This window comes from Pteropus alecto, unplaced genomic scaffold, assembly GCF_000325575.1.
Source record: "Pteropus alecto unplaced genomic scaffold, ASM32557v1 scaffold105, whole genome shotgun sequence".
Classification (NCBI taxonomy): Eukaryota; Metazoa; Chordata; class Mammalia; order Chiroptera; family Pteropodidae; genus Pteropus; species Pteropus alecto.
The window spans coordinates 221,422-244,431 of record NW_006436294.1 but is presented as its reverse complement, the minus strand read 5'-3'; the positions used below and the strand labels follow the sequence as shown (position 1 = coordinate 244,431).

General features: G+C 43.8%; 1 protein-coding gene and 1 pseudogene across 2 annotated transcripts in view; both read left to right on the top strand.

The window, feature by feature from the left end:
• ASAP1 (ArfGAP with SH3 domain, ankyrin repeat and PH domain 1) overlaps positions 1 to 23,010 on the top strand; it is a 259,462-nt gene that overhangs the window by 174,341 nt on the left and 62,111 nt on the right. For both annotated transcript variants that reach the window (XM_015590261.2, XM_015590262.2), the window contains exons 4-9: positions 3,376 to 3,450; positions 3,827 to 3,876; positions 9,145 to 9,274; positions 10,505 to 10,590; positions 19,328 to 19,403; positions 20,565 to 20,651. In XM_015590261.2, coding sequence (XP_015445747.1) covers positions 3,376 to 3,450; positions 3,827 to 3,876; positions 9,145 to 9,274; positions 10,505 to 10,590; positions 19,328 to 19,403; positions 20,565 to 20,651 — 504 coding nt within the window. The remainder of the gene's footprint in view (positions 1 to 3,375; positions 3,451 to 3,826; positions 3,877 to 9,144; positions 9,275 to 10,504; positions 10,591 to 19,327; positions 19,404 to 20,564; positions 20,652 to 23,010) is intronic.
• Positions 14,802 to 14,920, top strand: LOC112480575 (annotated as a pseudogene).

The following is a 23,010-nucleotide window of genomic DNA, read 5'->3' as shown; positions in this document are numbered from 1 at the left end:
TACACATCAGCTTGCACATCTTGTCAGGCCCTGAAAAGAGTTCCTGAAAGAACTGGAAAATAAAAAAATGAAAATTAAAAACAAACAAAAAAAACAACAAAGTTATAGAATCCGCCAACTGTGAAGTTATGTGATTCGTCTCTGTCACAGAGCAACCCCTGAGGATGGCTGAGAAAGTAGGTTCTGTCTCCAAGGAAGGGAGCTCTGCTTTGCCCCTCAGTAATTCCTGAGTGTTTCCTCCTCGCGACTGGTCTGCTTTCTCTTTGCCTTCTCTCTGTATCTTTAAGATTCACTCTTCACTCAAAACAACCCTCCTTTGCCGGTTTTTATAAATTAACTTTTTTCCTGGGAAGTAAGTTGGGAAGAGTTTGTAAGTTTTAAAAACGTTTCCTATGGCCTTCTTGTATAGGCTCATCACTGGGAAGATCCTGGATTCACAATATACAATATTTAACTTCTTGGTTTCTTATCAGCTCCCAAGAGTATGTGTGTGGATAACCACAGAGAAATTCATAATTCTTGGGGTTTTCCATCAATGCATCTACAGTCCACTGCCTCCGGCCCCATGCCTCACCACAGTGACGACATCAAAAGGTTGAGACACGTGTCTTGTGTTTGTTGTGTGGTCAGTCCATGGCTTTTGAGGACTTTTCTTCCTAAACGCCCCTCACATTCAGTACTAACCACAGAATTTCATAATTCCTTTATTGTTATTTTTCTCAGACAGCTTTCAAATCAAGGTGGCAATGACATAATGGGATTTTTTCCTGCTTCATTTCACAAAGGATTTGAGGTATTGATGACTAAACATTAAAAATGATTTATAATCACTTTTTATTTTTCATTTTAGAATTTTTACTTTTGAATAAACAATATAGTACATGCTACCCAAACTTTTAAAAAATGCAAAACAGTACACGTAAAAGTTTCTCTCCCCCTCTAGTGTCCACACCTGAAAGGGACCAGAACCAGCAGTTTACTCTGTGTCCTTTCAGAAATAACGTAAGCACAAACATATACAAATCCTCGTACACCATGAATACTGTTTTATACTTGGCTTTTATCACATAACAGCTTATCTTGGAGGTATTTCCAAAGTTAGACATGAAGAGCTTTCTCATCTTTATGGCTGTTTAGAACTTCCATAATCGATTAGCCAGCCCCTTGCTGATAAGCACTGACCTTTCCATCGGTATAAACAGTCCGTAGAGAAGAACCTTACGCACACATGATTGCGCATTGCCTTTACTCTCCAACTATTTATCGCATGCCTGTTCTGCACTAGGCCGTGTTCTGAGTTCTGGAAATGTAGCGGTGAGCGTACAGACCTCACTCTCAGAGAGCTCGTGTGCGAACTGGGGACACAGCAAACGAACGAGGAAGCAGATACACACCGAAATGGTCAGGGACGCTGAGTTCCTTGAAGAAGATAATGCAAGGCTCTCCACGAGCAGGGGAGAGGCAGGTGCTGGCTTGAGTGGTGGAGAGCAGGTCAGGCCCCTGCCTCACTTACCCACCTCCACACGGACTCCGAAGGCCCACAGGAAAGCAGCGGGCAGGGGCTTGTACCCCACAGCGAGTTCACCACATTTTATTCCATCTCCCCATCTAGGGCCAAGGATGAGTCCTGTTCATCTTTATTTTTCTGTACTGTACCCAAGGCCAGTGTTTTTCAACCTTTTTTCCCTCTCTTTATTATTACCTTCTCACCCCTCCCCCTAGCAGCCGTTTTAAAGACATTTTTCCCCAGTGACTTCCACCATGAAATTTTACTACCCTAGGTATTCTCTTTACCAAGGTGTGTCCTGCGGCCCTTTAGAAAGCCACACGCCATCGTGGTATCTCAGGTCCTTCACCCCGCTCCCCAGGAATCAGTGCCACAGGGCGTAGGCTGCGTCTTTGGCCCTCTGACTCTTGGATGGAGCTGTCTTGGTGGGAATCTCTTTGTCTTTGAAATGACAGGACACATTGGTCGTTTCTGATCCAGTCCCTCTGGTAGTTTGCACTGGAAAACTTTTCTTGTGTGTAAGATCGGGGGTCAGGGGAGGCTGGGGTGTTGAATGACTCGTGAGCTGCAGGAATCCTGAGGTGAGAATCACAGGAAAGGCTTGGGGAGAGGTAAGGGCCGAGGAGAAGGTCTTCCTGTCCTTCCCCTCCTCCCCCGGTGCCTTACTCACAGTGACCACCCAGAGGAGTTGAAGAACAAACGTGTACTCAGCGCTTCCTGGGTGTCAAGCATGAGCCGGCACTTTGCACATGCTTTAACTCACTCCGTCTTCACAGCGGCCATCTTCAGTAGGTTATAGCGTTTTCACTTCAGAGATGTGGTTAAGAGGGTCATGCACAAAGCCCCTAAGTGTCAGCGTTGGTAAATGATAGATAGATGGACAGGTGGATGGATGGACTGACGGACGGATGGACAGACAAATGAATGTGCTTGCACGTAAGTAGAATTACTTCTTGGATGAGGGACCCCACCAAGCTCTCCATCTGTAACCTGGTTCTGCAGGTCCCTGCAGCCTCGGTTTCATGCCACTAAAACCGACTTCACTAAGTCATGGCAGGTGCTTGACTGAAGCATCGTTTCGCTCAACAGCGTTTTATTATAATGCTGATGGGATGCTGTGGGAACTCAACTCTTGTTCATATCGGTTAGCCTATTGGTATAATTGGTTTCATTTTATGTCATGTTGCTTAAAGTCGCAGAACTTATTGAGGACATTAAGTGGGGACTCATTACACTAGGGGTCTCCTTGAAGACAAACTGTACTACGAAATCTCAGTCTTTGTGTCGCACTTGTCCGTCCATCCCTTGGTTGCCTGTCACCCTTCCCTCCGCTGGGTACCAGCTCCATCTCCTCTGTGCACACCTCTGTGTACCGTCTTAGAATCAGGGAGACCCAGGCCACTGCCTCGGAACCCGAGTGAAGAACCAGAGTAGATGGCACCCCCCAAACACGGCGTCTTTCTCACGGAATCTGGGCACCGAGAATTCAGTCGTGAGCAGGACAGTGGAGGCCCTGCCTCGCTGAGCCTCTGTTCTGGTCGGAGAGGCAGAACATACAGAGAGGCAGAGCGGGCGGTTTTAGATCATGACACATGCCACACAGAAATATAAAACGTGGTAAAAGGCGGTTGCATCATCTCCTCCTTCCTCTGCGGGGGGCATTTGCAGGAGAGTCAGATCAAGAGCTGCCATTTCAGTAGGTCTCCGCTCGCGAGCTGTTGTGCCGCCAACGGTGTGGGGGTACCCGCGGGCTCGTGGGGGGTGCCCGCATGGCCTGGCATGTGGGAACCACTCGCCGGCACCAGCCGGTCTCCCTGCTCTGTGTGCCCGTCCCTTTTTGACTTTCCCGTCTCCGCTTTGCCTTCCAGCTCCAGGGTCTGAGCCACAACGTGATCTTCACCTTGGACTCGCTGCTCAAAGGGGACCTGAAAGGAGTCAAAGGCGTAAGTGTGCACAAACCCGACGGTCACGGTCTCCCGGTAGGATCGGCTCTTTCCTGTTAAGATCACGGTGGCGCTCGTGTTCGAAAGGCACTCTGCACGTTTTCAGCATAAAACATGTTGGGAAACGATCATTGGGAAAGATGTGCCACTTCTCGTGATGTCGTTGGCTGAGGGGCAAGGCCACTCACTAGCGGGTGCTCGGCCTGCCAGCTCTCAGGCTCCTCACGTGTAGCAGATAGAGTGACGTGCGTGCACACGTCTCGCGTAAAGCTTCAAGTGTCCTATAGAAGACAGCACTTTTGCTAAGATGTCATTTCAGAAGTATTTATTAACCTTTAAGCAAAAGTACATTCAGTTTCATTCTCTCTTTCCTAAGGATCTCAAGAAGCCGTTCGACAAAGCTTGGAAAGATTATGAGACGAAGTTGTAAGTGGTTTTCGTTTTGTCTTTGTTTGCTTTCTGTTTTTATACTGTTGTGAATTTTCCCAAGAGAGTAACTGGACAAAGGACACAGCCATTAACTAATATCTTCTGGATAAAAAAAAAATGTTTAGTATGTCCTGGTAAGGGCCGTGAGGTGGCACGTGCTGACCTAATTAAACGTGGTTGTGTCTCGTGCGCTTTTATTATCAAGTCGTTTGGCTTTCGTGGTCGATAGATATTAACTATCACGTCGTAGGTCTGTGACTGCTGCCACTCTTCTTTCATTATAGTTAACGTATAACTATAGACGTTTACATACCTGGATAGCATCGCAATTGGGAAACAGTAAAAACGTAGCTAACATCTGTGACTTCCTTATGCCCACCGGGCCTGTGAAAGTGTTTTATGTGCCACGCCCACTGCATCCAGGCACAGCTTTCTCTGGCTGTCCGTGGATCAGGAAACTGACAGCTAGGGAGTCAGAGGGGCTTGCATTGCAGAAGGTCACAGGGCCATGTGACCCTGAGCCAGAGCGGAGCCGTATGGGGCGCTGCAGTCAGATGCCCTCCCTGCTGGGCTCGTTGTGAGGGGTTGGGGACATAATGCACGTGAAGCACGTTGTAGGGGCCTTGCTCATCTTCATAAAGCTGTTAACAGAAATCTTGGCCGTAAACTTGAATAACTATAAACAGAGAATAAAAGCGCTTTCGTAGGTGGCAGTAACTGCAAAATGAAAACACAGGCAAAAGAAAAATTCAGGGTTAAGTGTTTTCCTCGCAGACTGCTTTCACAGTTGCTTATGTAATAAGTGCATTGTTGGAGACTTGCTGTCTTGGGAATACTTCTGTGTATTGACAGTTACAAAGGCAGCTGAGAACAAAAAGGCTCTTAAAGTGGTCAGCCGATGTCAGTGAACACAGTGGCCAGCATGTCTTTCTTTCTGAAAGCGGGCGGTGAAGCTCATGCTTGTGAGCTGAGGGCTGCCCTGCCCAGCACCAACTACACGCCCTTGAACCTGGATGGTACGGAGTGCTTACTAAAGGGGGTGGGGAGCCCTCAAAAGAGAGAGAAATATTTTGCTCTGGACTTGTGGAAAATATCTCCCCTGCAGGACAAGGAACGACAAAACAAGATATGTGCTTTGTCAACCTAAGTATCACCAATATTGGTGGTACAACGGTATCGATACAAAAATCCATGTGTTGGTTGAAGACCTCAAAGTGTCTGGTGGGCAGTATTATGAATATCATAGAAGTAAAGTGTTTTAAAGTGATCCGGGTGCCCTTCACAGCGTGTGAACCTGCCTGTTCACTTGTCTGTATTGTCCCCTAGAATCTGAACTCCACGAGGACAGTGACCACATGGCCCCCATGAATGATGTTAGGTTTCCCAGTGCCTGCCAGAGTCTTTAGCACGTAGAAAATATTTATTGAAGGAATAAAGAACAGGACCAGTGAGTCGAGTGGGTCCAGATTTTAGGACCTCAGGAAGAAAGTTTTGATATTGTTTTTGTTTTTTAATAAATCCTTGTCAAATTATTGTCCTAAGATAGGCTTCTTTCTCACTGACGTATGATAGTACAGGAAGAAAAAAATATGTCTTATTTAATGTAATAGGACTCATTTGATTATGAGTTACAGAAAACTGAATAATGAAAAAAAAAAAAGTTAATCAACTTTGATAACTGAGAGGCTGGGTGTTTTTCGTTTAGACTCCGAAAGCATTGAGGTGTCATGATTAAGATCACAGATTTGGGAATGAGATCTGCATACAAATCTTAACTTTGATCCTCACCTGTAAAATAGCATAAAAAATTGCCTACTTCTCAAGGTTTTTGTGAGGACAAGATAAAGTAATGTGTTGAAGTGATTGTCACCATTGTCTAGCGTGCCTACTTCTCAAGGTTTTTGTGAGGACAAGATAATGTGTTGAAGCGATTGTCACCATTGTCTAGCATAGGTAAGGCACTCAAATAGTTTCTGTTAGGTTTTTTAATGATAAAATATTATTTGGCCAAAACAATACATGTACATAAAACATCAAATAGTTAAGACTTACTCTGTCTGTATATAATAGAAACCCCAAATAACAAGGCCTTCAACATCATAGTTTATCAAAGAATAAAAAGCATTCTGGGGTGGACCAAGCGCTCTTCATTGCCCCTCTCACACGACATACTAACTTATCTTGCTGGTCACTTGTCTGTATTGTCCCCAGAATCTAAACTTGGTGAGTTAAAGCTGATGATACCAAGTTCTTTTCCTAATAACGAAGGGGGGAGAGTGGATGTTAAGCGGGCAGCGGGCGAGCTCCTCATGGAACCTCAGCGACCCTCTGCCTACCCGTCCCTGCCCCCTGGTCTCCTTATCAGCTCTCACCTGCTCGCTGGTTTGCTCCACGTTCCCTGGCCCTCCCTTGCTGTTCCTTCTCGGGTCATCTGTGATGTGTCGCTCTGCTGCTGAGGATGTGGCTCTCTGGCACGACCACCCCCCGTCACTCTTCCTGCCCCCGCTTCATCCAGGATGATTCATACGGTTGCGGTTAAACCTCTTACCAGTGTTTCAGTTTTTTATATCATTAATCATTGTGAATCTCGGTGATGTATTATGATTGAATTTCCATTCTTATAGTACAATTTTTTTGCTTTTTCTTAATGAAATAATTGCCTCGTTTCTTCATTTGCGTAGTTCTGTATGTATCTTTTGTGAATTTCTTCTTATCTGTCCCAACAGATGTCCAGTACCTATTAATAATGACTCTTTATAAAATACATGATATGTGTTATTGTAGTGATTATATATCCATCATCATTAAATTCTGTCAGTTCCTTTTCTCTTGGGGAGACGGGCTCCTGGAGCGTGGATCAGAGCGGCCGCCGTCATTGGCCACTCCCTAGTGGTAGGTCCCTTACTTCCTCTTTCCCAATGAAGTCCCCTATTTTGGGGGCACCCCACCTCCAGCCATTTCCAGGGCGGCTTTCAAGGAGGTAAAAATACCAGGTTTGGGCACTCCAAAAATACCTTCATCCTGCCGAAACACAGAATGAGAGTTTGGCTGAATGTAAAATCTCAATTTTATAATCATTGACTCTCAAAATGTCAAAAGTGTTACTCCATTGTTGCTAATGAAAAAACCTGATACCTCTCCGATTCCTACTTTTTGTCTATGACATATGAAGGGTGGTTTTCTTTTGGGTTTTTTGGTGGGGTTTTTTTTGTTTTTTTTTTTTGTTGTTTTTTTGGATTATTTTCAGCTAGAAGTCTAGCTGAGGTCTTCTTATAATAGCTTTTCCCAAGTTTCTCCATGTGCTGTGGAGTGTGCATGGGCCTTTTATTTGCAATTTTTAGTTCTTCAGTTCTGAAAAAAAAGTGTTTTAATTCTTCTCATTTGTTTTTTAATTCTTGAATTCCTCATCATATAAAGTTGGACTTTCGAGGTCATCCTTATAATTTTCTTCCCTTTTCTATTTTGTCTATGTTATGTTTGAGGTTCTATTTTGTCTATGTTATGTTTGAGGTTATTTCTTCAACGTTCTTTCTGTTTCAGTTTTCTGATGGGTATTATATTTTAGATTTCTAAAAGCTCCTTTTCATTTGGTTGGGGTTTGGTCTGTGGCTTTTGGTTTTTGTTTTATTTTGTTGCCTTTGTTTCGAAGATGCACTATTTTAGCTTTCTGAGGACTAGGTTACATTTTATGAATTTTTTCTGCTCCTTTGCTTCTGGTTCCCTCCACCCCCACCCCCACCATTTTTTAATTTTAATCCCTCACTTAAATTTTGGAGCCTTTTCTCAATTATCTTATCATCCTTGACTGCCTATCCATATTGCAAGGCACCCAAAAATTGATTGAAAGTTCATATATATCAGACTTTTTAGGTTTTAAGTTTTAGGATGTCAGGACAGATTTTTCTATCAGGAATATTCTAGAGGTCTGTCTTCTGGGACCATTCAGCTCCCTTAGCTGAATAACTTTCTTTCTGGAAGCTACACAGGCCAGCGAAGCAGGGAGCCATATCATTTAGGATGCAGACTTTCTCTTTTTAGATCTGCCCTTCCAAATCTTTGTAATCCTTTTTTGTCTCCAATTCTTGTCTTTGGAACATTATACTTTTTTAATGACTTGACTTTCGTTTTAGTGGGATTACTGAAGAAGGAAGAAATAAACCCATATGGTCAAGTCACTGTGTTAACCCAAAAGCCTGTTACTGCTTTCAAGTTATGCCTGTCCCTCGTGTTTCTTCTCCAGTGTCTGTAGCTTCCTGCTTCTCTTCCCACCCACGCCAGTGGAGAGAGAGCTGAGGTTTATTTTCTTGGTGGTGAAACCCCTGCAGTCGTGCCTGAGTGACCGTCAGGTGGCGTGATGAAAGAGTTGCTTAGCTACAGCATTTGGGTGTTAGCCTGGCTCCCAGTCGGGTTCATAGTGGATTTTCCACTGACTGGGGTGATGGGATGGTTTTCTGCTCTGTTTATGTACAAACAAGGATATTGGCTTTGGGGGGGATTTGATTTTCCCTCCACCAGAATTTAAAAGAAGACTTGAAGGCCAAGTCAGTCTCCGCATTCACAACGAGAAATTATAGACTGTTTCTGAAATTAGAAGTCTGTTTTCAAATTAAATGGATTTTTGGAAAGAGGGTTGTGACCGTTGCTGTGATTACTGGAGTATCATCCCTCATAGCCGAGCATTAGCCTCAGGGCTGTGGGTTTAATGTGGGGTCTCTTTCTTTTTTTTCTGGTTCCCTCTTGGCCCCCTCCTCACTGAAAAATGTTTTCGTAAGATTCTAAATTATAGATTGGGAACCCTCCCAGTCCTTATTTTGTGTAGTCTGGTACCAGGTGGTTGAAGGATTAAAATGTATATCATTGGGATATGGAAACAGCCCAAATTTAGAGGAATATTGGAAATTACCTTGGACTTATTTTCGTGTATACCCACAAAGACTGATCCATTATGTATTTTGTCTTGAAATAAGTCTCATCATCTGTTGTGACCCAAGAAAAAGTAACCCGTCACAATTTCTTCAAGCAAAGCAAAATGTAAGCAATTTATATGACTCTATCCCAGTGTGAGATCAGAGTTAAAATATAAGACGTTTCCCAGGCGAAAATCCACACACAGTTGGTTTGTTCTCTTTGAACTTAGATTTTACTTCTGATGCTGCTACGACCCTATGGGTTCCTGCCTCTTAACTCCAGTAATTAAGAAATATTCGGGTGGTTCTCGTCGAAGGAAAGACGTGTGTGTTAATGGTGACATTTGCTTTCGTACAGTACAAAAATTGAAAAGGAGAAGAGAGAGCATGCAAAGCAGCACGGGATGATCCGCACGGAGATCACCGGGGCCGAGATTGCCGAAGAAATGGAGAAGGAGCGACGCCTCTTTCAGCTCCAGATGTGCGAAGTAAGAACAGACTCGTTGCAGCCGTTTGCCGAGAATTTTAACCGAAATCCTTCCTGCAAGTCAAAAGTTTCTGTGCTTAGGAGCAGGCTGTGTTTGACAATTAGAGGAGGGGACTGTTTCTTAAGGATTCTCATCTCCGTTTCTCTCCAAGCCTTTTGGGATCGACCATTTCACTGTTGTGTCATATTTTGAGCCTGGGTCCTATGGGGCTCTTTAAGCCCAAACGGGATTCTTTGGTGAGAACTTTATTCTTGCTTGTGAGTGAGTGTGGAAAAAAAAAAAAAAAATTTGGTGAGGCATAACACTGGTGACTATTAAGTTTTATTGGGACAGGTTTAGAGCATGTTTTTTTTTTTTAACCATGTGTCCGGTTTGGATGAAAGCTTAAATGAAGTAGTCGTTGAGAAGGTCTGTGAGTTCGTGGGAAAAAAAAATGCAGTGAAAAGCATGCCCCCTTCCATGTGGAGCACTGGTTCTCAAACTGTGTTCCACTGAACGCTGGCACCCCTTGACCTGGAGGCAGCTAGTTCTGAAGTTGACGTGGATGGGTTTCCTTTGGCAGCTTTCAGAAAACATTAAAACGGATAGAATTTTCTCAATTTTAAGTTTTTCTTAAGTTTCTTTCTTTTTTCTTCCCCTGATAAACTTTTGGCTCCTTCTTGAACTTGTCTGCTCATGGACACTTGCACAAAATAAAACAAGCGAACAAGAGGCAAGCACTATGAACAGAAAATCTTGGCCAGTCGTGAAAATCGGAGCCAGTAGTGGTAGCGCATAAACTAATAATGTGTGGTTTTATTCTTTCATTTTTTTTAATAGCAAATATTCTTTCTAATACACCTCCTTGGCCTGAAAGTTTTAATCTCTTCTGGCCTATGCCTTGAAGAGAAGTACCGTTTTACTTGTTTTCTGCAAAGAACAATCTGTCTTTCAGGTTTTGACCATGTGAACTGTAAGTTTGAGATCCACTGCACCGGGAGAAATACTCGATTATTCCAGAATGTTTTGCTGTGTTTGACTTCTGCTTGCCCAGTAAACTAATCTTAAGCATTTATAAAATGCTAACACGCTAACGAGTTTGTTCTGTACACTTGTGACTGTGCCCGATCACCGTTCCCTAAATTAAACTCACACTTGTGCAGGTTCACGACTGGTATTCTGTGACCCCAAACCGTGACTGAAGAACCCCGTCCGTAATGATCATTATGCAATTCTGTTTTCTTTCCACAGTATCTCATTAAAGTGAACGAAATCAAGACCAAGAAGGGAGTGGACCTGCTGCAGAACCTTATAAAGTACTACCACGCACAGTGCAAGTGAGTGGACCCGTGCTCAGCCCGGGAAGGCCCCTTCGCTTCGCTGGTCTCCTCGCTTCCTTCTTTTCTTCCGGTCTTTCTTCGGTCACTATGTGTAGTGATATAATGAGCTTCCACAGCCAAATGATAAGAAATGGTATTGTCTCCCGTCTTCACTGTTTTCCTATAAATCAGTAACTCAAATTTGTGCAAACTATTTGGCTACCTGAAAACGGCTGTCTCGCTTACAAATGCTGACGTTGACCTTGATAGCCTGTGGGGCGGTTGTTACAGATACTTGCCTCTCTGTCACTGAAGAGGCCTTCCTGGTGACCTGCCCCCCTCAACCCCTTACTTGGTATCTTACCTGTTATTGGGTCCTTCGCACCACATGTTCCTACTTGAGATTTTGTTTCTTCATCATCTAAAGTAAGTGGAATTGAATAATTTCGGCATTAAGAGTATTCTGCATTTATACTTGGATTCCTTTGGGATTGCTGGTACATTCTGAGAGAAATCCGTTCTATACCGGTCCCATTTTTGTAAAATGTTCACATTGCAGGGTTACTGTTTTATGTTTGAGATTTGATGGCACCCTATTTGCTTGTTCACTTCTTATTTACACATCGGGTTAGGTTTTGTGGGTTTTCTGGTAGTTTTTATGGGAAATGCACAAGGCCTGAGTCAGACACATAGATGAGTTCCAATCCTGGCTCTCCAGGAACTTTATCAGGCTCTTCTCTAAACCTCAATTTCCTCAGCTGTCAGGTGGGGTTAAGGTTCACTGAGACTTAAGTGAGATGATGGGTATGGAGCGCTCAGCCCAGTCCTGCCACGTTGACTGTGTTCACTGCCGTGAGGTTCCAGGTGGCGTTAAAAACCATCCATCCATGCACTTTATTGTGCAAGGTGTTTTCTCTTTGGATAAAGCTTTGTAATCATCAAATTGTTATTTATACAAATTCGATTTAACTTTTTTCCTCTTTCAAAGTAAATTCTGTCTTGTGTAAATGTGTTCCAGATATAAAAATAATATATTGCAGTGCAGACAGTTTCACGTTTGTAAGATAATTTTGCCTTTGGAAGCCTCACACTGAAGACCTGGACTAACTCTTGGTTTTGCAGATTAGTGGGGTGGGTGTGAAACTTTGAAATGTGTTGTGGTGGGCCCTGATTTTAGTCATAGGTGAAGTTTTTTATCTTTTGTCAATTTTAGTTTTCCTAGACATATCGTTGCTTTGAAACTTACAGAAATAAGTGAGTCTCTCAGTCATCTTAGTTACAACACTCTGACAGCAAATCTGCTTTCACTTGATGTGAGAAATCTCTTTTGATCTTAAATTCTCTAAGAATAGAGCGGGAGTTAACGTACACAAACGTGAGTTTTCCAAAACGTAAGCTGTTTTGTAAACTATACATACGTGAGCCTCCGTTAGTAAAGATGAATAAAAAGAACAACTCGACCTATATAGCTGATGCATCTTCCTTTTATTCTTGGCTTTTTCCATTTCCACGAATATTTATTAATCTCTTAACAAAAGTCAGGTACTTTGCCAGGTTCTGGGGTAAAGATGAAACGAGGCTTCTACCCTCAGGAGTGAATTATGTAGTCCAGAAAGTAAGTTTGGCTCATCCGTAATCATAATGGAACTAGGAAGCGACTGATAACAAGGGACATTAAGAGGAGAGACTTCTGGCCAGAGAGACTAAGGAGGGCTCCTTGGGAGAGATGGTAGCACTTGGGATTGGACTTGGAGGATGGCTAGCATTCGGCCATTGAATCCAGTGGAAGGGTCTGTCCCCAGGGCAGGGAGAGAGCAGCAGAAGGAAACTCTGCCCAGCAAACGTCTCCTGTGGGGACAGGTATTCAGAGACATCCAGAACTGGGTTAGGACGGGATTCAGTCCTGGCCGCCTCCCGGTGGAACCTCGAGATCCCCGTCATAGCAAGAAGCCAGCGTCGTTTTATTTCAAAGACTGCTGTTCATTCCTTCCTGCTTCAGCCAAGTCCTCCACACGCTTGGTAGACGTACAGCAGGCCTGTAAAGCATCCTCTACTTAGATTGTTTTAAAAAGAGAGTTTCGTATTCTAAGTACTCAAAATGATTTTTGACACAAAGTCCGGTGGTGCTCAAGAGCGAATTTGCTCCGGGGGTACCTCGCGTAGTCACCGCACCTCTGTGGGGACGCAGCTGCCAGAGTGGGGAAGCGAAGGAGCAAGCGGAAGAGAAGAGCTGTTGGCTCTTTGTTACCCGTTTCAGCTCACCCACACTTCACTTCCAAATGAATCGTCGTCGGTAACATGCCGCTTTCAAAACAAACATGTTTTCCTAGCACTCACCCACTCCTTTACCGCCTCGCAGGTATCATCATGATCTGCAGGATAAAGAGCCCTTGCAAGCATTACTTCATTATCCTTCGTTTTATAGGTAATAGTTAACGTTTATCAAGAGCAATCAGGAAATTGTAGCTCAAGGAAGGATGAGCAGCTCGCCCAGAGTCGCATTCATTCATTTAATAGATGTGCAGTGAGCGTGTGTCAAAACAGACAAAGCACAAGGAACCGAAGGGAGAGAAATGGATAAATTGGACTTGAAAGCTTTTGTGAGTAAAAGGATACTATTTAAGAAAGCGGAAAAACAACCCACAAAATGGGAGAAAATATGTGGAAATCATTTGTCTGATAGGGATCTGGTGCGCAGAATATATAAATTATTCTTAAAACTCAACAACAGAAATGTAAACAACCCAGTTTTAAAATGGGCAAAGAATTGGAATAGCCATTTCTCCAAAAAGAGATATACAGTTGGCCAAAAAGCACACGAACCAAAATGCTCAGCATCATTAGTCGTCGGGGCGACACAGCTCAGAAGCACAGTGTGGTGGCCACCTCACGTCCGCTAGGATGGCCGCAGGTGAAAACGCCACCACGGCGGAAGAGACTTGGTGAGAACCTGGAAAGGCTGGAACCCTCAACGTACATGGCCGATAGAAACGGGAATTAGTGCAACTGCTTTGGAAAACTGGCATTTCCTCAAAAACTTAAATATAGAGTTATGTGACCTAGCAATTCTACTCCTAGGTGTAAACCCAAGATACCTGAAAACAGATATTTCAACAAAAATGTCTTCATGAATGCCCCAAGCAGCGTGACTCACGGTAGCTGAACTGTGGAAACGCCTGAACATCCATCAGATCATGAACAAATAAGCAAAATGTGGTGTAACCATACAATGGAGAATATTATTCAACCACTAAAAAGGGCCGGATATTGATAAATGCTACAACGTGAGTGGACGTTGAAAATAATATTCCAAGAAGCCAGACACAAAAGACCACATACTGTATGATCCCATTAAATGCAGTGCCCGCTGAGACGGAAAGCAGATTGTTTATGTGGGGTTGGGGGAAGGGAGGAATTAGGAGGCACCGCTAACAGGCCCGGGGTTTCTGTTGGGTGCGATGGAAATGTTCTGGAATTAGTAGTGACGGTCATACAACATGGTAGATTACTAAAAACGACTGAATTGTACTTTAAAACGGTACAGGAATTTTATCTCAATTTTTAAAAATGTGAAAAAAACAACAAAACGTAATCAAAAATCCATGCCCTAATACACCTTCTAGTTAGAAGGTGATAGACCAGACCTTGAACCCAGGTCCCTCCAACTCCAAAGAACATGTGTTTACTACGTCAGAAATTTTGATTTGGTAAGAAGCCCGGGCTTGGACCTGGACATGTGCGTTTTTAAGGATTTCTAGGCGTGGGTCTGTATACCACGCTCTACTATTTTTTTAATCTGAACTGTCCAGATGGATCTGCAGTTAACTAGCACCAACGCTGACCCCTGCACAATCAAGTTTCTTAAGTGCCACCGGACACACACGGGATGTTCATGGGAGAAACTGTAACCCCGCTACCTAGAGAGCTGGGAATCTTGCGTGACTTAGTCAGAAGTCAGACTATGCCAGAAGCTTGGCAATCCGGCTTTCAGACGGCGTTGATGCTTCATTTGTTAAGAGGTCACTTTCTTTTTTTGATTTGCTTTTGTTTTTTAGAGCCATATTCTCTGTGGTACTCCAGAATATCTTAACTTCTTTTGAAAATAATGTTGTGCCTCCTGAGCCTTTCAGCCTTTGGCCAAATAACACCTCTATCTAAGCCAAGCAGAATACGTGATAAGGGGTCTCAGGGAGACTCTTGTCGCCCTTTCTTTTAAATTATAAGCAGAAGTCTTCGGCCATGGCACCCTGAACAAGCCCGACCCCGTCTGATCTCAGAAGCTAAGCAGGGTCGGGCCTGGTTAGTACTTTGGTGGGAGACCACCTAGGAAGACCAGGTGCTATAGGCGTGAAAAATAAAAAATAAGGGATTGTAAGCTGACGAGGTCCTTGCAATCTGTGAGGTCAACCAAGGGTTGCCTCACCTAAAAAAATAAATAAATAAAAAATAAATTAATTAAATAAATAAATTATAAGCAGAAAGAACATAGTGTTTTCCTTCCCCGTCATTGTTTGGACAGAGTGACTTAGGAAAGAAACCCATAGCAACTCTCTCGGGGTAGAGAGGCCTGTGGTTCGTCCTAAGGATGTAGTTCGTCCTGCCTGATGGGCGGGTGGCCGTGTTGAGCCCTCACAAGCTTGCACTCTGCAGCTGTGTGTTCCAGCCTGTCTGTGTAAGTGTGAGGCTCTTTCTGCCCATCAGTCAGCAACTTACATTTTTGTGGCACCTGATGTCGTTAAAATATGGTCAATGGGAGACCACCTAGTAATACCGGGATTAGTAGTGACGGTCATACAACATGGTACATTACTAAAAAGAAAATATGGTCATATTTCTTTCAAGCTGCTTATTTAAAAAGTGAAGCCAGTCCTGCTGTGTCCCTAAGGTCAGAGAACCAGTGAAACCCGTTTCGCTGGCCTGTGGCCATCGTGTATTGTGCCTGAGATCTTCAGAGCCGTGCTCCAGGGCTCGCTAGAATTCTCCGAGCTCTGTGCGGTGATCCCCATCTCCTGGGCAAGGGCACCACGGTTAGGCCGTTCCTCAGTGGGAGGGCCAGGGTTTGGATCAGCCTGACTTTTTGATTAATTATCCGCACTCCAGAAATAGGAAATCTTAGACTCAAATCTCAACTCTGCACTTAGTGACTAAACAACCCTGGTCAAGACACTTGGCCTCCCTGGGCCTCAGTTTCCTTACCTGTCTGACAGGTTGATGTTATTAATGACCTGTTTTGCTGGATTGTCATGAGACCTTTAAAAAGGGGCATTCCATGAATCTCTTATCATTGTAACTGGCACAGAGTAAATACCCAATTACATGCTAGCTGCTATTATTATTATCATTATTATTATTACTACTGTTAATCCCCATCATCTGTTTTCCAAAGATCTCATTATATTTCAGAACTTTACAGAGCAAGTGGCTCAGGGACCAGCGGGATGTTGCAGAAGTAATTTCCCTTCTACTGGGAAGGCGAACGGGTTCAAACTGAGAGGGGGGACGTCAGAACTGACACTTGTGCTTCGCTTTCCGATTAGAAGAATGCTCGCACCTGTAGTAGCACATCTGCCCCCCCCCAACCCCCCCGCGGCGAGGAAACGTCCACCCTTGGAGGTGAACGTGCTCGAGGTGATGTTGTACAGCGAGCTTTTCGAGCCAAAACGTGATATGCTTTTCCCTCCCGCGCCCGTGCATCTCCACTGCCCCAGAGCCAGAGGGAGGAAACGGAACTGGAGCGCCCTCGGCCCTCAGTGCAGTGTGCTGGCGGGTGCTGTGCGCGGCGCTGCGGCTCTGAGGCCCCCCGGCCCGAAGCTGAGACCGAGCTGCTCAAAGGAGGGGACAGGCAAGCACAGAGGGGGGTCACTGGAGGGACAGTGCAGGTGACAGCAGGTTGGCCTTTGCTTTTTATGGTTATTTCTAGGGATGGTCAGGACTGTTTTGTTCTCCCTACTCCTTTTTCTCACCCAAAACTAGAAGTTGGCCTTAAAATAACTTTCTGAGACAGGCTCAGCTCAGCCTTGTCCTTCCAAGCTAAATGTCGATTCTTTAATTTTGTTTTGCCTGAGTAGTGTGTGATCTCTTTTAGAAAATGTTTAGAGAATGAAGTATAATGGGAAAAAAAAAAAAAACCCTATAATCTCTCACTCAGAAGATGACCGGATTTGTGCATATGATTCGTTTTGTTTACAAAAAAAAATTGGATCATACTTTAAATTAAAATGATTCTACATCACGCTGGTTTTCCTTAGTCTGTGTTTGTCGTGTTTGGAAGAATTTAACTGCAGGCCAGAAGATGCATTTGGGTCTTCAGGAATTTGCCTCCCCCCCCCAACCCCCTTCCAGCTTCCTTTCACTGCTGATAAATAACTTTTCACTTTTATCAGTGCCATCTTAAACTAAAACTGTGCCCTTTTTTGTTTCAGTTTATGTTTTATAACATTTGCGTGCTGTTCAAATATGTTCACTTATTCTTATCCAATAGAACTTTCTGCAGTGATGGAAACGTTGATATTCTTTGCTATCTAACGTGGTAGCCAGTAGCCACATGTCACTTGAAGTGTGGCTACTGAAGCTTCATGAACTGAACTTTAAATTTCTTTAATTTTAATTAAATTAGTTGCGTGGGACTAGCAGCAAGCACTGTATCAGAAAACAAATCTAGAGCATTCTCACTGAAATCCATCTTTCTTAACATAACGATCAAATTCCCTTTACGTTGAAAGTGAAAGCGAAACACGTTTACAAAAATATCTTAAAAGAATCTATATCCCTCTGGGGAGGAAGCGAATCCTTATATGATAGACCTGTGCAGCCCTAGGGACGAAAACCAGCACTTACCAGGCACGTCGTAACTGCCCGGCACTTTGCTGAGTGGCTCTGTGTGTGTGAGCCACGTTTCTGACCCCGTTTCATACAGATAACATGAGTAGGAGTCAGGTGACTTGCCCAGGTCCCATAGCTACTAAATCCTAGAGCACAGATTCTAGGCCTTCGTCCTCTGACCCCAAAGCCTTTGCTTTTTCTGTCCTAAGAAGTCCTGACAGCATCCATTTAACGTTCAAAACCTTTCTCCAGAAATTACTTAAATGTAGTATCAGAGAACAGAATCGGTTTTGCTCTGATTAACTTTGCAGCCACACTTCCCTGCTGGAGGAGATGCTAGTTTGGGGTCGTGCTTATGGACAGATGGCCTGCCCCATGCAGAGCCTCAATAGCCCCTCTAAGGCCGACACTGAGGCCTGGACACAAGCAAGTGCTCAGAGATGCAGCATCTCTAGGGAAAGCTGCTTGGGGAGGTGGCTCCTGAGCTGAGCTATAAGAGAATGAGAGAGCTTGACATACGAGTAGAGCGGGGAAGGGCAGTAAGGTGGAGGGAGCAGCTTGTGCAAAGGCTGGGGCAGTAACTAAAAATACAGTAGCATGGCTGGAGCCCCGAGAAAATGGTGGGAGGTAAAACCAGGAAGACATCCAGGGACCAGGACGTAAATGCTATTCAGTTCTGTACCAAGGAGTTTAACTTTCATCCCCATAGGCAGTAATGAAAACCTGAAGTTTAAATGCAGCTTTCCAGTAAGTGGTTAGCCAGAAAGCCCTATTTTCTCCCATTCCTGTTGCCGAAAGACTTTCTAAAGACAGTATTTCTCTTCCTTAAGAATATTGGAACTTGTAGGGCTTCGTTAGTCACACTGAAGGCCAGTTCTGATAAGGATGTATTGTTTCCATTGAATGTACATATTAAGCTAAAAATAAATATACATGGATCCCCAGATGTGCCCTAAAAATTCTTAGATGTGCTTTATTCTTAGCCACTTACTGGTTAAGTATGTGCTTGGTGCTGGGCCCGCTGGGCTGTGGAGGTGAGAAACAGCCCTGTCCTCATCAACCTGATCCTTTTGTGGTCCTTTGCAGCAACGCAGAAAGTGTGTTGAGAAATAATCTGTGGAGTCGGCTTCCAACAGGGTAGAGAATGTTCCAGGTACCAGAATAAAAAGGCTCCTGAGTGGAAGCATTCAGACAAGAAATCTTCGCTCAGAGATGAAGAGCAGGGCCGTCAGAACCAGCCTGGGCCTGAACCCAGCTCTAGGCAACTTGAGCGAGCTACGTACTCACTCTGTGCCTCGGTTTACCCTTTAAAACGGAGATGCGATTGCAGTGCTTGTTAACTCGTTAGGGCTGTTGGGAGGTGTAAGGGAAATAACACATGGAACGTGCCCAGCGTGCCAGGCATGTGACAAACGCTCAGCAGACGTCAGTGCTCATTACTCTCAGGGTGGGAGAAGGCGACCTGCTCATACGCGTGGCTCTCCGGGTGCTTCGGCGCCATCCACTCAACGTCCCCTGTTTCACGTATGTGTTGGATCACGGGGATCTTAGGGGAGCTAAGAGTGCCGCCTTTCCTCCAGCCTCTGTTTCCAGTTCCGTCCCTTCTCTCCTTCGAGTGTCCATTTCGACTTCATGATGCCCCACTGGTTAATGGGTCTCTCTCTCTTTTGGGATTTAAATGTGGCGCAACCAGGAGGAATTGCTCTGTGTTTACCAACAAACACATGGGCACTGTGCAGGACCGTGTCTGTGCGAGTCATAATGTGTGTGCGGGCACATCTTCATAAAATACCAGAATATGTTTTCTAAGTATTTTGTGTGGCTATTCGGGTACAGAGTAAATACATAAGTGTTTTCGGGTTTTTCATGTAATTGTCGTTCTTTTTTTTTTTTTTTATACTGCTGGTGAACCTCTGATGATGTTTCCTTGTAGTTTCTTTCAAGATGGCTTGAAAACAGCGGATAAATTGAAACAGTACATTGAAAAACTGGCTGCTGATTTATATAATGTAAGTTCCTTGTAAAATATATGCATGCATTTTGACTTGTTTTTGTAGATAAATATCAGTACATTTGAAATCTGTATTAGAAGAGTATTAGAAGAAAAGGCAAGTTGAGTGATGTGTCAGTATAAACATAGGGCCGGTAAAGCTTCAGTCTAACTCAGAGAAGTCACCAGTGGTCGAATCTTCCAGAATGTATGTTTTTTGGGAGCATAGGACGGAGCAGGTGGGGAGCATGTAATTGTTGCTTCTAGATGGCTCTCTCTTTAGGGTTCACTAACATCACGGATGCCATGGTCAGCGATCGCATAAAGAGTGTTTGATCGTGGAAGGATATAAATTAAGTGACTGTCTCTGAGTAGGCAGGCTTATCATTTGCGGGAGGGGAGGGGCTTGTTTTACATTTTCTCTCGCACAATATTTTTTCTAATATCTAGGTTTTGCTCTTCTGATAACAAAATCAAAAGGGAAACTTTTTGAGGAAGAAAATTAAATGCATATGTGTAAATGTCAACCTTGACTTTCATAAACCACTTGGCACTGAATCGTACTAAAAGTGTAGGCTTTATCAATGCAAGTACATATGGTCAAATAAGGTTTTGGAATTACAGATATTTTCTTACATAACTTTAAAAATACATAGCTACGTATTTTTGCTGATTTTCTTTTAATAGTTAACATAGTTCAGGTTGCTGTTAAGTTCCAAACGATTAAAAAAAGCAGCTCCAGTCCTTGTGTTCATAGAGGACTTTGCAAACCCTCATGTATGCGTGAGCCCATTGGGTCCTGGTCCTTCTTAGGGTTCTCTTCTGGCCCATTTAATCCCATCATGGTATTCCCATGACCACCCTTCAGAGACCCTCAAGCACATGACTCAGTGTTATTTCTTAACTTTAATTAAAATAGTACTTGAGAGCGAATCGTCTCGCCTAGATGTATTATCTAATAAGGAAGCAAATTGTATTATTACTAATTTCAAAACTCACTAGTACTTTTATAAGATGAGAAAATCGTGCCTCGTATTAAAAATGAGACCATGCGAAGGACTTTATTAAGTAAATCAAATATATCATTGAATTGTTGGATGAGTCTTATATTTGGATGAATTAAACTCTGCTTGTAAATGTGTAAAAGATAAGTGACAGAAGTAATTTTTTTCTCTCGTAGATAAAACAGACCCAGGACGAGGAAAAGAAACAGCTAACCGCACTCCGAGACTTAATAAAATCCTCTCTTCAGCTGGATCAGAAAGAAGTAGGTGCTCTGAGTGTTTCTCGCAGGGCTCATGGTGTGAGCGAGGCCGCTGTGGCCCTTACGTTTCCTGACCTGCCAAACAGGCCCGCTGACACCCAGGTCCTGCCAGGGTGGTTGTGGGGACAGAGGAGAAAAGGATGCAAGTGTGTACCTGCCACGTGGCCCAGGGCAGAAGCTGCTTTAGTCCCCTTTCCCTCCTTAGAAGACAGGTGTCCTTTAGCCCCACTCTGCAGTTCCACGAATCCAGACTTCGCATCCTGGCTTTGAAGACGTGCTTCCGGTGTGCATCCTCTCCGGTAGTGACACGCACTCCCCTGTCCTCTTTAAATTATCTCTGTCTTTCTGGGCAGCTAAATGGGGCCTTTCTCATTTTGCCAGGGAAATAGAGAAATAGTCCGATGCAGAATCCCGTAGAAGTTTTCCCCACCCAGTTAGGAAAATTAAGGCGAGATAGTCCTTGGATGTTGAAATGGAGTATATAGTGTATGGTAGATGTGAGATGAATGCAGTACAGATTCTTAATTATAAAATCTCATTTGTTCATTTGTTGGTCAGACATTTGATTAATACCTGCTCTGTGCCAGCAATTCATCTAGGCTCCAAGCTTTGGTCTCTTTCATCAGGGAGCTCCTTGTCTAGTAGAAAGTAGAGTCGGCCGTGTGAACAAGCAGTCACACCCAAAGTATTGATGCTATAGGAGATATACTGGGCGGTGACGTGCCAGCAGAGAGAGGACACCGAAAAGACTCAGCCTGGCATCTCCAGTGGGCTGCAGTTTGGGGCCAGGTGGGTAGAGGAGCGAGATGGGTTCCTGGGCTAAGAACTCAGGCCTGATTACGGAGGACTGTGGATGCACACGGAAGGGTATGGACTGTATGCTAAAAGGGTGTAGTAAAGAGTGAGCATCATTCGTTACATGGGAGAAGGGGAAAATGTTCCTGTTTATATTACGAAATTAGTTTGCATTGAATTTAAGTGCAGCCTCTAAATGCAATATTTAACAATAATCACCTGAAATACAACATTTTTTTTGTTGTCGGTTGCTCATGATGTTGTCTCACATGGCAAACTATTTATAGATTCCTAAAATTTGTGAAAAGGGTGGATGAGTCAAAACAAAGCAAGCCCCTTCAAATGTGGGCAGCCTTGTATTTCCTGAATACATGTTGGTCCTTTATAGCGACCCGAAGGTTCTCTTACCCAGTGACAAGCCCTCTCCTCTGCTTCCAGTTTTTATATACACACACACACACACACACACACACACACAGACACACACACATATACACACACACACACACACATTGGGTTTTGTAAGGCGAGAGAAATCAGTAGCCCTTTAACACTGGGCCCCTGTTAACCCGTGGACAGAGGCATCCATGGCCTGGACAATGTGTGTACTCTGTACCCGTGTCATCCAGAGCCTCAGCCGTGTCTGCACCAGGCTCTGAGGGCTCCCTGAGGGTACCTTTCGCTGGCATACAAGTCCTAAGAGAAGTGGTCCCTCGAATGATTTCTCAATATGCAAGCAATAGAAAGACCCACATCGAGGGAGGTAGGAGGTAGACCTCTCTCTGTCTGGGGAGAAGTTGGCAGGGTTTTGTGTACTGACTGGGGTGCCCTCAACCACTTCCTGCCTTTGCTTTGTCACACACAGGCTTCCCTCCTTCCTGTATGTGGAAGCTTTCTTAGAAAAAAAAAAGGGACCATTGCAGTCCCCTTTCACTTTGCATAGAGACCAATGTATTCTGCATGTAAGCCAAAGGAGTGTGTACATGAGGAAACGCTCGTGATTTGATTTATTTTTAACTTCGTCCCAAATTAATAAATGATGAGCTTCCATTAGCACCTTGTCCGGAGTATTTTACAAATAAAATTGATCTCCGCAGCATGCCTATCCCCATTCTCATGCTGTTTATCACCTCTCATTGCAAGATATGTTGAAAACGTAATGATTTTTAATGACATCAAGTAAACATGAAAGGAGACGATCCGCTGGGGGGGTTCCCGCCACAGTGTGACTATTCCAGAAGAGTGTAAACTTGTCTGAAAATATGACCTGAGAAATGAAGGCACCCGACAAATTATTTAACAGCTTCACCCCCACCGGGTTCTAACTTGACTCCATTGGAAGAAGCTCCAAGAATTTGAGCTATAAATAGGATCCCCAGATTTTTTGTAAATTCATTTTTTCTTCTCCAGATAAAATTCTTTATTGACTTTTGGCAGATGGTGGATGAAATTAACTATCTTAAGCTTTTATAATCACCTAAGCTCCCGAAAGAACCGTTTGTTACATAAATATTTTTAGGGTTGAAAATATTTTTAATTGACGATATCTGTAAATCATTCCAAAAAT